Source organism: Pteronotus mesoamericanus, unplaced genomic scaffold (assembly GCF_021234165.1).
Source record: "Pteronotus mesoamericanus isolate MK-2021 breed Mesoamerican mustached bat unplaced genomic scaffold, CSHL_Meso_final contig_20, whole genome shotgun sequence".
NCBI classification, from domain to species: Eukaryota; Metazoa; Chordata; class Mammalia; order Chiroptera; family Mormoopidae; genus Pteronotus; species Pteronotus mesoamericanus.
The window spans coordinates 70,688,114-70,700,965 of record NW_026555085.1 but is presented as its reverse complement, the minus strand read 5'-3'; the positions used below and the strand labels follow the sequence as shown (position 1 = coordinate 70,700,965).

Genomic DNA, 12,852 nt, shown 5'->3' with positions numbered 1-12,852 from the left:
CTGCCAAACAGTTTCCTAAGCAGGGACATCATTTTACATTTCCAGCAGCATTGTGTGAACAGTTTGATTTCTTCATCTCATTGCCTACAGATTATCTTTCATTTTGATAGCCATCCTAGCCGGTGTGATGTGGTAACTCACTGTGATTTTAATTTGCATTTCGCTGATGACTAAATGATGTTGAACATCTTTTTATATGCTTTAATAAGGCCATTTGTATATCTTTGGAGAAAATGCCTGTTCAAATTTTGTACCCACTTTTAAATTGGATCATTTATGTATTTATTATTGAGTTTTAAGAGTCCTTTACATGTCCCTATCAAATACATGATTTACAAAAACTCTTCCATTCTGTGGGTTGTCTTTTTACTTTCTTGATGGTCTCATTTGACACAAAAATTTAAAAGCTTTTGATGATGTCTGATTTTTTTTTTTTTCTTGGTAATTGGGCTTTTGGTGCTGTACTTAAGAAACCATGGCCTGTCATGAAGCTTTACACCTACGGGTTCTTCTAACAGTTTTATATTTAGGTCTGTGATTCATTTTGAGTTAATGCTTGTGTATAAGGTAGGGGGTCCAACTTTATTCTTACTCTTATTCTTATTCTTATTCTTATTCTTATTCTTATTCTTATTCTTATTCTTATTCTTATTCTTGTGATAGTGCAGCTGTACCAGCTCTATTCTTTTAGTTGTTAATGTAGAAATTATAATATGCATCCCTAATTTGAATATCTATTATAGTGGTTAGAATCTTTTTCTTTTCTCACAAATAAAGGATATTTAAACATTGGAATCCTGATTTACCCTTGTTTTGAGCTTTATATCTAGTTGTCAAATATTTTGGGGTTTTTTTTTAAACCTACCAATTAGGTATTGTTTTTTTAAGGGGATTTTAGTAGTTCTTTTAGAGTCTGTTGGTGATAAGCTCTATTTTTGCTTAGCTGAAAATATATTTTGCCCTCAATCTTGAAGGATAACATACCTTTCCAAATAAGTTTTGGATGCCAGGATTTACTCTTAACCCTTTGAAGGTATTATTTCACTGTGTGCTGGATTCCATTATTGCCATTGAACAGTTGGCTGTCATACTGAGAGTTCTTTTATGAATAGCCTGACTTTTCTCTGGCTCAGTTCTCGTTGTCTGGTGTTTTGTAGTTTCCTTATGATAAACTTGAGTCCTGCTATGCAGCTGTGTGTGTAATAGGAAAACTATGAAACTCAAGGGGGAGGACTATATTCATATTTTTATTGTGAATATATATTCACATTGTCTCTTCTACCTAGGACAGTGCCTTGTACATTATACATTCCTTGGAGATTCTTTACTTGAATTATTGTCAAGATTCTGTATGTAGCTCTTTTCCTACCAGAGTATAGTTTAGAATATTTTAAAATATTTTCCTAAAAATACAGTGAATGCTTGGTAATGTTCATTTGTTTTTATTTTTTAAAAGGGGTGGGGTTACATGTAGCATTAAAAAATGTTTTGGTTCTTTTTTTTCTCTTATGATTCTGTCATTAGCAGGAAAGAGAAAAAGTATCATGGGGTATAAAATTGAATTATTGACTTTGGGTTAAAGTTAACATTTTTGTTTTAGAATATAAAATATAATAATATTGACTGATGAATATATTAAGCTGTTACATAAAATCAGAATATTTTGATACTGGTTTGAATAGTTTCCTGACTACTTTGTTTTTCTTAAACTGTAAAGGATCATGATTTATATTGTTATAATTTCGGTTTGGAGGATGTGTTATTTTTTAAATCAATTTCTACTTATTTTAAGAAGGATAGAGTAAAGAGATATACTCTCCCTAAAAAAAGAAACAAATAGATGATAGGATCAATGTATTCATCCATTGCCAAGTAAGAATAACATCAGAGTAAAATAGGAGGTTGGGATTTTCTTTAGAATTCAGAATATGTTGTCTTAAATATAATTCACTTGCATTATCAGGTTACAGCGGTGTCCTCCTATATTTTTCCCTTACAAGCTGAAATCTGTCTGAAAGTATTAGCTCTTCCTGTTCTCTGTGAGCGCTATGAACCCTGCCTCTGATTTTTAAAAGAACTACCCTCTGCTGGATTCAGCTTTCATTGTTGTTACTTAGATGTGGGGTAGATGCCATTGTAATAATTCGCATTTGGGATTTGTGGCTACAATTAGGTAGTATAATAAAATACATTAGGAATTGCATTGCATCAACTTCTAATTGACTGTTTCATTAGGGCAAGATAACATTTTTAAAGTATTAAAATTGTTAAAATCAATATTATCTAGACTCATGTCTAAGATATAATAGTCCTTTTTTGAAATATTCATGCTGTCAAATATTGAATTCCTTGTTCATTAATTCATGTCGTATTGTGTACATGTGTGTGCATGTGCATATGTATGTGAACAGGTTAAGCCATGATTCTTAGCTTTGACAGTAATGAATTCTGAAATCACAGGAAATCAGGTTTTACATTAGAACTCCATGTAGATGATGGTTGAACTTAATGATATTTAAGCTTGAAGGCTTCAGAACTAAAAACAGGTCCAGGTGGAAAAATGTTGTTGTAAATAGAACAGCAGAGTCACCTGTTAAAAAGTGTTATTTCCTGGGCCCCTCTCTACTTTACCTGAATTACAGTCTCCTGGAGTAGGGCTAGATCCCAGGTAACTGCTTTGCATGCTCAAGTTTGAATGGTTTTCAGATTCGTAGGAGTCAATACTAGCCAATTGGTGATTTTCTCTTCATTTGGAAAACATTGAATTAGCAAAGACAAGAAGGTAGCACATTTTCAGATATAAGTAGCAGCAAAGACTGGTGACCTCTGCTCTCAAGAGGTTTAAGCTGTGACATGGAAAGTGAGGCAGCCAGTCACCTGATATATTTATTATTCATACTTTGATCGCTGTTCTTTGAGATACTTCAGACTCTTTGAGATCACAAACAAAATGTCTTTGCAGAAGTTTGACTCTGGAAAAAAAATAAAACAAGGCATTGTATAGAGTAAAATGTGAAAGCATCTATCTTTTTCTGTTCCACTATGCAGGGGTTACTGTTGTTTATTAAGTTTTGGGTGTATTCTTTCTGTCCATTTCTCTGTTCTTGAATAAGTATGCTTTTACATGTATTCATGTATGTGTTTGCATATTTTAAATATTGATTTGTTAGTTTTGGGGTTTTTTTTTTTTAGTTCTTTGTGTAGTCTAGACACTTAGCCTTTGTTATATTGAAAATAACATTTACTTTTAGCTTTTTTTTTGGTGGTATCATAATAACTAACATCTTGCTTTGTGCCAGGAGTTCTTCTGAGCCCTTTATGTGTGTTACTTCATTGAGTCATCACTCTTGTCATCACCACTTCGTGGATAAGGTAGCTGTGATGCAAGGAGGTTCAGTAACTTGTTAGGCGCCCATAATTGCTAATTGGTAGAACCAGGATTTAAGTGTAAAAAGGATTTGTACTGATTTCAAAACAATATGCTTAACCCGTATACTATATCTTTATTTGTAACTTTTTCCAATGTAAAAAACTGGAAATTTAAAATTTGATATGAAGCTCATTTAAAAAAATGTATTTTTAAGAGGCTACAGTGATTTTAATGCTTAGGAATATAATACAAACATATATAATAAATAGATATAATACTATATTAATATAAGTATTCCATAGAATTTTGGGAATATTTGCCCTGTTCCTACTTTTCATTTTTTTAATCCTCACCTAAGGATATGTTTATTGATTTAAGAGAGAGAGACTGAAACAGAGATAGAGAAGGATATGTTTATTGATTTAAGAGAGAGAGACTGAAACAGAGATAGAGAAAGAAGCATTGATCAGTTTCCACTTGTAATCTCCTCAACTGAGGACTGAAACCTAGGTTTATGCCCTGACCAGGGATTGAACCTGCAGCCTTTGGTGGATGGGACAACACTCGAACCAACTGAGCCACCTGAGCAGGGTGCCCTATTTCTATTTAGAACTGACCTTCAGTAGCACATTCTCTGTTTTCTTCTCCCGATTTCACAATAGCCTGTTAATCTCCCTCTTGCCAATCATTTTGCTTTAATCCATTCTCAGTATGCTAACAGAATAATTGTAAGTGCAGTTTTGATCCTGTCACTTGGTCCTTTGTTTGGGAACTTTCAGTAACATCACATTTCTTGTTGAATGAAGGCCAGGCTCTTTCCTTAGAGGGCATTTGAAGACTTGTATAACTCTGTTCTACCTGTACCTTTCAAGAATTGTCTTGAGCAGCTTTTCTTGACACTCGATACTGCAATAAAATGGGATAATTTGCTTTTCTTCTTTTGGAACCACATTCTTTGGCTTCATACTTGGATCAGTTAGTATTCTTAATCAGCAGAAGAGGCTGACTGGCTGATTGAGCAGATGAGGAATTTATTTAAGTGTGTTTGTTACCTCACAGAATTTTGGGAGAGAGCTGGAAAACCAGGCTTAAGGTGCAGCTTGCTGGTGATGTGTCTCAGCTCTCCTCTGAGAACTGTCACTCACTCTCCTGCCCCAACAAGTGCTGGAGAAAACCACCGGTGCTGCCCAAATGCTGCCATTGTGCTGGAGCTTGATTTGGCCACGTCTGCTGCTGCCCCTGTGGAAGGCTGATGATGCCTCTGTAATTGCCTATGGCAGCCCAAATGGCAGTTCCACACAGAGTCAGCCCATTTTCTCATGTGACTCACTTCCAAACTGAAATTTTGTGCAGATGCTTCTGAATGTCTGCATCAGAGTTGCAGGGTATATACTGGTAATTTGAAGTCTAAAAATCATTTTGGGAGGTTGGACTTACAAGGTGGGAATTTTCCTGAGTATAAAGACTCTGCAGAATCTGATGAGAAACTTGAATATGGTAAATATCTACTCTAATACTTGTGCTTATTCCTCCATCATACTATTTTTCCCTCTTAATCTCCAGGCAAGTAAATTCCATGCAAAGACCTAGTAGAATGCCATTTTTTGAATTAGTTTGCCTGGTTCTTTCTCTCCTGAATTATCTTACCACTTTTTTCAATATTTCTTTTCATTACTTTATATTTTAAAGCAATATAAAATCTCAGAAGTAATATTTAAATATATTCTAGTATGAGTTAAACAGTATGGAAAGACATATAATAAACTGTGAAAGTTGCTTTTCACTACTTAACCTTCTCTACCCCATACTTCAAATTGCTATCCCCTTTTCTAGATATCCTCTGGTAACAATTATAATCTTTGCTTTTAATTTGGTACATTTGATGATAATTTGGCACATGATGGTAAGTTCATTGAGTATAGAGGCCCTTATTTATCCTCTGGGTTTGCATAGAGCCTACTAAAACTATTTCTGTGTGTAGTATAATATTATGTGAAGGCCTGACCTAAGACAATAGCTATGTAATCGTTTTGGAGGTGAAAACTTAGAACTTGGGGATTTAGTGAATGTGTAGGTAAAGACAGGAACCAAAGTATACTCTATATTCAAGAGGTCTAGCCTGGGAAATAGATCACTGATGATGCCATTAGGGAAGACTGGAAACCTAAGAACTATTATGTATCTGCAGATACATTGATAGAACCATTTCTAATTATTTTCTAATATTGCAGGAGCTCCTTTACTCATAATTCTGATTTGAATTAAGAGTTTTGGAGAGCTGCTAAAATGTTCACACTTGGCACAGATTTCCACAGTTTAGGAAAGACACTGAAAAATACCATTTTTGGTAGAGTTGTGTCTGAGCCTGTAGTGCTCGATTATGAGTAAGACCTCTCAGTGGGGAGATGCATTTTTCTTTTAAAGGTACAACACTTATATTAAGTAAGGTGAATATAAACCTGTTTGTAATCACTATTTATGTCTCAGTAGATGGCAAATGCACATATATTTTGTTATATATTTGTTTTTGGAAATTAATGTTTGAAAGTTCGATCTGTTTCACATAAACTTGAAGGAATAATAGTAATTATAACCACTCTTTGATAAATGCTTCTGGAAAACTTGTGCTGGGAAACTGGTGTAGATTTTTGTTTTGACATTTGGCATTTTGCCTCTTTTTTCCTCTTAATACAACTAATTTGACATTCTTTTCTCTTTCCAGATCACTCAACTTCAAGTGGCACATTAACTTTTAAGCCTAGTCGGTCATTGGTTACTCTTCCTACTGCTCATGTCATGCCGTCTCACTCCAGCGCTTCAGTTTCCAAACACAGGGAATCATTGACATCAGATGGCTCCCAGTGGAGTACAAGCCTCATGCAAACATTGGGAAATCACAGTAGAGGGGAACCGGACTCTTCACTAGACATGAAGGACTTCCGGCCTCTCCGGAAATGGTCATCTTTATCCAAACTCACTGCCCCAGATCACTGCAATCAGGGTGGAATTGAACATGCTGAAGAGTCAAGGTGTGGATTGGAAAAGACAGGGAGAGGCAAAGCTTTAACATCACAACTAAGGACAGTTGGGCCTAGCTGCTTACATGATAGTATGGAGATGCTTAAGCTAGAGGACAAGGAAATAAATAAAAAACGATCATCTACTCTGGACTGCAAATATAAATTTGAGAGCTGTAGCAAAGAGGATTTTAGAGCTGCTTCTTCCACTCTTAGGAGACAGGCCTTAGACATGACATACAGTGCCTTACCTGAAAGCAAGCCCAATATGACAAGCCCAGAGGCTTTTGAAACTCCAAAATATTTAATGCTTGGTCAACAGGCAGTAGGTGGAGTTCCCATTCAGCCTTCTGTGAGGACGCAGATGTGGCTTACAGAGCAGTTGCGGACAAACCCTTTGGAAGGTAGAACTACAGAGGACTCTTACAGTTTAGCTCCTTGGCAACAGCAGCAAATTGAAGAGTTTCCACAAGAAAGTGAAACACCAGTGCAGGTAAGACTCAAAATCTAGTGTTTGCTTCCCTCCAGTGGATATTATGAGTATAATAATAGCATACTTTCAGAAAGCATATGACAATGTGTTCATAGATACAGATTGTTTGCTTTTCCTTTCCCCTGAAAGTAAATAAGCATAGATGCTATAAACTCCAAAACTACTGCATTGATAAACAAAACTTAAAAAATATTTGAGACTGATTAACATGAAACACTTGGATTTTGCTTTCCTTCTTTCTCATTTGTTCAGTAGACATAAAAATAAACAAAACAAAAATATTAGTTTTAAAGAAACTTGAAACAGAAACAAAGGATCTGTCTAAAACTTGAAACAGAAACAAAGGATCTGGCTTGGTATCAAAGAACATTAATCTGGGAATATGAGGTCTTGCATTTTGTTTCTGTTCTGTCAGATGCAGAACCTGGGTGATTCTCTACCTAGCACTTACTATTTAATATCTGTGAGCCTCAGGTTTCTTTTTGTTTTTTAATTGAGATATAATTGATGTATAACATTAGTTTCAGGTATACAACATAATAATGATTTGATGTATTTACATATTTCAGAATGATCCACCACAATAAGTGTGGTTTATGTCCATCACCATACATAGTTGCAATTTTTTTTTCCTGTGATGAGAACTTTTAAGATTTACACTCTTAGCAACTTTAAAATATATAATACAGGCCTCTAGCAACCACCAACAATCTAGTCTCTGTATGTATGAGTTCTTTTTTTTAAGATTCCACATATATGAGAGATCATATGATCTTTGTCTTTGTCTGACTTATATCACATAGCATAATGCCCTCTAAGGTTCATGTTGTCACAAATGGCAAGATTTCCTTCCTCTTTTATGGCTGAATAATATCCCATTGTGTACAGGGTGGGCAAAAGTAGGTTGATAGTTTTTGTATGGAAAGAGTAGTACAATAATTAATAAATAATACAAGAATGAACTCCGTTTTGTGTACTCACAACTGTAGCCTACTTTCGCTCTATACTGTATATACCACATTTTCTTTAGCATTCATCCATTGATGGACACTTAGGTTCCTTCCAACTTTCGGCTATTGTAAAATAATGTTTCAGTGAACGTGGGGATGTACATATCTTTTTGGATTAGTGTTTTTTTATTTCCTTCGGATAAATTCCCCTGAAGGGGAATTGCTAGATCATATAGTAGTTCTATTTTTTATTTTTTTAGGAATTTTCATATTGTTTTCCATAGTGGCTGTACCAATTTACACTCTCACAGCAGTATTCAAGGGTGTTCCTTTCCCCACATTCTTGTCAGTGCTTACCTCTTGTCTTTTTGATAATAGCCATTGTAAAGGTGCAAGGTGATACATCATTGTGGTTTTGATTTGCATTTCCCTAATGATAAGAGATGGTGATCACCATTTCATGTAAACAAATTAATTCTATCAAAAATTTCAAAATTTCTCGAGAGTGAAAATTTTAAATTACTACTTACTCCTGCTACTAATAAAAAAATAATAAAGACTGAAGAAATACATTCTATGAAAGGATAAGGAGATCACTTACTTAGGAATCTCACAAAGCTGAGTGCAACCCCAAGCATACATAATCTAATGTGTTACATCCACTTAACACTTACAAATGTTCCTCCTTTACTCTTGTGTTGAACTCTAGTTCTTATAATCTTGATTATGTGTACTTAAAACACATATCTAGACAGAAGCATCATGATGTCTGAATTACAAATCAGAAGAGAGCAACTTAACCAGATTTATTTGTGATTTGTCAATTTGAGAGACTGAAAGATAGAAAATCTAATTAAAAAATGCTATTATATTTTAGTTCTCAAATACTCATTATAGGAGAACAGGGGCCAGGCAGTTATTTCTCCAGTTGGTATCACAGAATTTGAGTTGTCTGAGGGGGCTGAGTATTCTACCCCAACCTGAAGTAGGTGCTGTAGAAAGGTAACTGAGACAATTGGGTGAATTTAAAGGAATGAGTATTAATTCACTACTTTTTTCATTCTACTTAAATGAGCGAACTTCTGCTGCAAACAAAGTTTTTCCCAGCCTTGACAGTGCAGCCAGGTCAGGGGCCTTAAAGGTGCATTTGGAGCAAAACTTAACTTTAAATCTTCCCAGTACGTGGTCGAGGAAGAAAGCTACTAAGGGACAAAATTTGCATACACCCTTGAGGGTTCTGCTTTCTGATTAACCTTATTTTTAATGGTCTCTTCATAGTGCTTTATGTTTTGGAGAAAGAAGATGATAGTAGGTAAAGAAAAATGACATTTCAATTGCAGTATTTAAACAGTTGCTTCTCTTCTATTCCCTTCTTGGACCATTGTAGAAAAATTCTTAAATACCTTCTCTTTGGAGTATCTAGTACTATCCTTATTATTTTAAAAGCTTTTATCTTAGTTTTTTCTTAAAAGACTCTTTAAAACATTGTGACTTCCTTTTAATCCAGTTTTTATATAAAGAGCCACAATAATGATCAACTCATTCTTTCCCATGTGAGAATGTTTATGATTTTTAAGCACAGCTGCTAAACTCTCACAACTATAAAATAGTTGTGAAAAAAACAACTATTTTATAACAAGGAATTTGGCTGATAGTCATGATCTAACACTACAATAGATTTATATTGAATTTTGTAGCTCTCGGAATATTTTATCTCATTATCCTCATAGACTTCTTCCTCTTTTTCCCTTCAAATGGTTAATATTGTAAATAGTGCTCTTCTTAGGACTGAGCCCAGAATAATTACTGAGTCAGCCCCACACTCTTAATGTGCACAGTGTTTCATGATTTCCATGGTTTGCTACCCAATCAGCTACAGTGCAGGTACAAGGGGGAGCCCAAAAACAAGGAATTCTCTTCTGGAGGGGGGACCCCTTGCGTTACAGGCTTCCCCTGCTAGGTGAGTATACTAGGAACCCTTCTGTATCAGTGCACCATCTGGCATTGTTGTGAGAGGTTGCGTTCAGCTTCCGTGAATTTTTTTTGAAGACTTTCAGTGCCTTTGCCCATTTCCATGAGTGCACCTGCCTACATCATGCTGGGTGTTCAGCAGTTTTTGACCAAAAATAGCATGACCCCATGCCCCACCATTCCTATTCACATGATCTTGCCCCGAGCGTCTTTCTTCTTTTTCCTTGGATGCCTGGATGAAGAAACCCCTCAAAGGAAAACATTTTGCTGATGTGGAAACAAGCAATAGCAGAAGAGCTAAAAGGCATCAAAATCAATGAGTTCAAAAACTGTTTTGAGCAGTGGAAAAATGTCTACATAGGTGTACTGCATTAAATGGAGAGTACTTGGAAGGTGACTGAAGTTTAAACATGTAAGAATAAATAATAAATACACAATTTTTTATAACTAATTTTTTTTTGGGGTCCTTCCTTGTAGTGTAGTACTCTGAAGCACTTTCCTTTGTGAATGAAGAGAAGGTGTTTGCGCCCTCAGGTGGTTAGGATATAGGCCTCCCTGTGTAATGTCCACCACTGTCTGTGATTTTTTTCCTCTATTGTACATCACCCTTGTCCTCCCAACCTCCCCAAAATCTGACTCCGCAAGAAGAGAAAAACAACCATCTTGTTTTCTCTTTTGAAAGAGTGTATCTCTTTCCATGTCCCTGTTACATTTCTTTTTTTGTTGGCTGGGAGGATAGGAAAGGAATGGAGGGTATGTACCTCTACACAATATTATCCATTGGATTCCTATGCGCTCCCAGTGGATCTCAAGGACAGTAGTGAAGAAGTGGCCTCTTTATTGACAAAGCTGTTTATCCTCTTTTATATTCTCTAGGATATTTGTAAGTTCTAGGTTGCAGTCATTACAAAGAGGAAGATAAAATTTTGTACCTATTTAAACCATGTAGGGACAGGTTCAGCAAAGATATAGGTTCCTAATGACTTTACCATAGTTCACTGAAAAATTTCTCTTACATAAATCAAAAATGCAAATAAAAATTTGATGAAATGACAAAGTTAAATGGCTTGGATTTTGTCTAACATATAAGAACAAAGAAGTTTTAGCGTGAAAGTGTTTTATGTATTCTGTTACGACTTATGAGAAGAAATAGTTTTCCTATTTTCATTCTTATTTTTACACTGTTTTGTCTTTAATTTTTTTAAATGTTTAAGATAATTGCATTAAAAAGTGTGCACACTATAACATTCTGAGTAGGTAGGATATGCTATTATGACACATTAGTGAAAAAGCATATAAGTGAATTTTGTATACATGCTTTAATAAATAAAATTGATAATACTGGATGTTTCTTCATCTGTCAACTTTTCTGTATGGTATTGGAATATAATTTTTAGACATTTTAATATGTGCTGTTACTTAGAAGAACAGATTTTGTTTTGAGAATTTATTATTTTTTACTTTGCCATAAAACTCAAAAGTAATTAAAGGATAAGTAATTTCTAGGTAAAAGGAAATTCATTATTTTATGTAGGTCTGCCCTCTTGTGTCTGTACTAGGAAATCTTGATCTTATTTTATATGGGGAATGTCACTGAAAATAACCTACAAAATCAAAACTGCTTGTATTAGATTTTTTGTGGGCATATCAATCATGAGTGTATTAAAGAAAGATTTCAACGAGTTCAAGAAAGTCATTTTAATATAAGTGATTTGCATTAAATGAACGTTGTAAACCACAATATAAAAGGCAACATTAAACATCTAAAAATTCTTTTTTAGGACTGTGAACTAAGTTTGGAATTTATTCTGCAGTAGGAAGTATTTCAGTATTTGGTATTTAAAAATTTTTAAATATGTTATTTCATTATATTTTCCTCTTTACATATCATGATTAACAAAATAAATAAGTAACATTTAAAGAATGGATTTTTGTTCTTCATTATACCTGAGTTACAGTATTCTGTAGTCATTGAGTATAAGGTTTTAATTTCTGTTAAAGGCAGAGTGAAAAACAAAAACAAAAAAATCTTTGTTTCTAATTTATTAAGGAAAACTCTGTATCTGCACAATTTATAGTTTGAAGTTGATGTAGTGAACAATGTGTTGAAAAGAATAGAACTTGTTATTTCAAATTTTCCACTTATTTTAAAGATCATGCAGCTAATTATAGAAATTTGTTTTTGCATGAGTAATTACCAGTGAGGTGAATGTATGTTTTGTTATTTATAAGCTTTCTAGTTGATATTAGGGATCTGCAATCCATAGATAAGCCTTTGCTCAAGAAATCCTTCTGTCAGTATAAGATCCTTTTCCCTTGGTTCCTCAGATATCAGTGAACCTCCTCCCCTCTCCAGTACTTCCCAGAGATCCAGAAAATTTTAAAAATAATGTTCTCTATCACTATTCTGCTAACAGTGCTTGTGTTACAAATCAAGGTCAATACCGACTTTTCAAATTCTTTTAGTAACCATATTTTAACAAATCATATAGTAATGTAAATGTTCTTACTCCTTTAATAATTGCTCTATTAGTAATTTGTCTTGAAGTTAAAATTATTGGATGATACAATAGAGGTGTAAACCATTTTAGACTTCATTTTCAACTGAGTCAACTTACATTACTAAATTTTGGTTGAATATGTTTTCTTATCACCAGTTTTTACTTCTGTTGTTTTATGAGCTGTTGGGAGATATTTTTAAATGACCATAGGGGAAATTGAAAATATATTCAGCAAGAAAATAATTGTAGCTTAGCTTTCCTGGGTATATATAATTTCAGAGAGGCCTACCAAAAGTGAAGGGAAACTCAAAAAGAAAAACTGGAATTATGTTCTGGAGGGCAGGCCCCTTGTAATACGGGTTTCCCCTGCTAGGTGGGTGTCCTAAGAATGCACGTGTATCATTGCACCAGCCGGCGTTGTTGTGAGGCTGTGTTCAGCTTCAGTGAATTTTTTTGAAGACTTTCAATGTGTTTGCCCATTTCATGATGGGTGATTTATGAGTGCACCTGCCCACACGATGCTGGGTATTCAGCAGTTTTTGACCAAAAA

General features: G+C 34.6%; 1 protein-coding gene across 2 annotated transcripts in view; it reads left to right on the top strand.

Annotated features, from left to right (window-relative positions):
- Positions 1–12,852, top strand: part of CEP85L (centrosomal protein 85 like) — a 132,136-nt gene that overhangs the window by 41,339 nt on the left and 77,945 nt on the right. For both annotated transcript variants that reach the window (XM_054569877.1, XM_054569876.1), the window contains exon 3: positions 6,093–6,880. In XM_054569877.1, the coding sequence (XP_054425852.1) occupies positions 6,093–6,880 (788 nt within the window). The remainder of the gene's footprint in view (positions 1–6,092; positions 6,881–12,852) is intronic.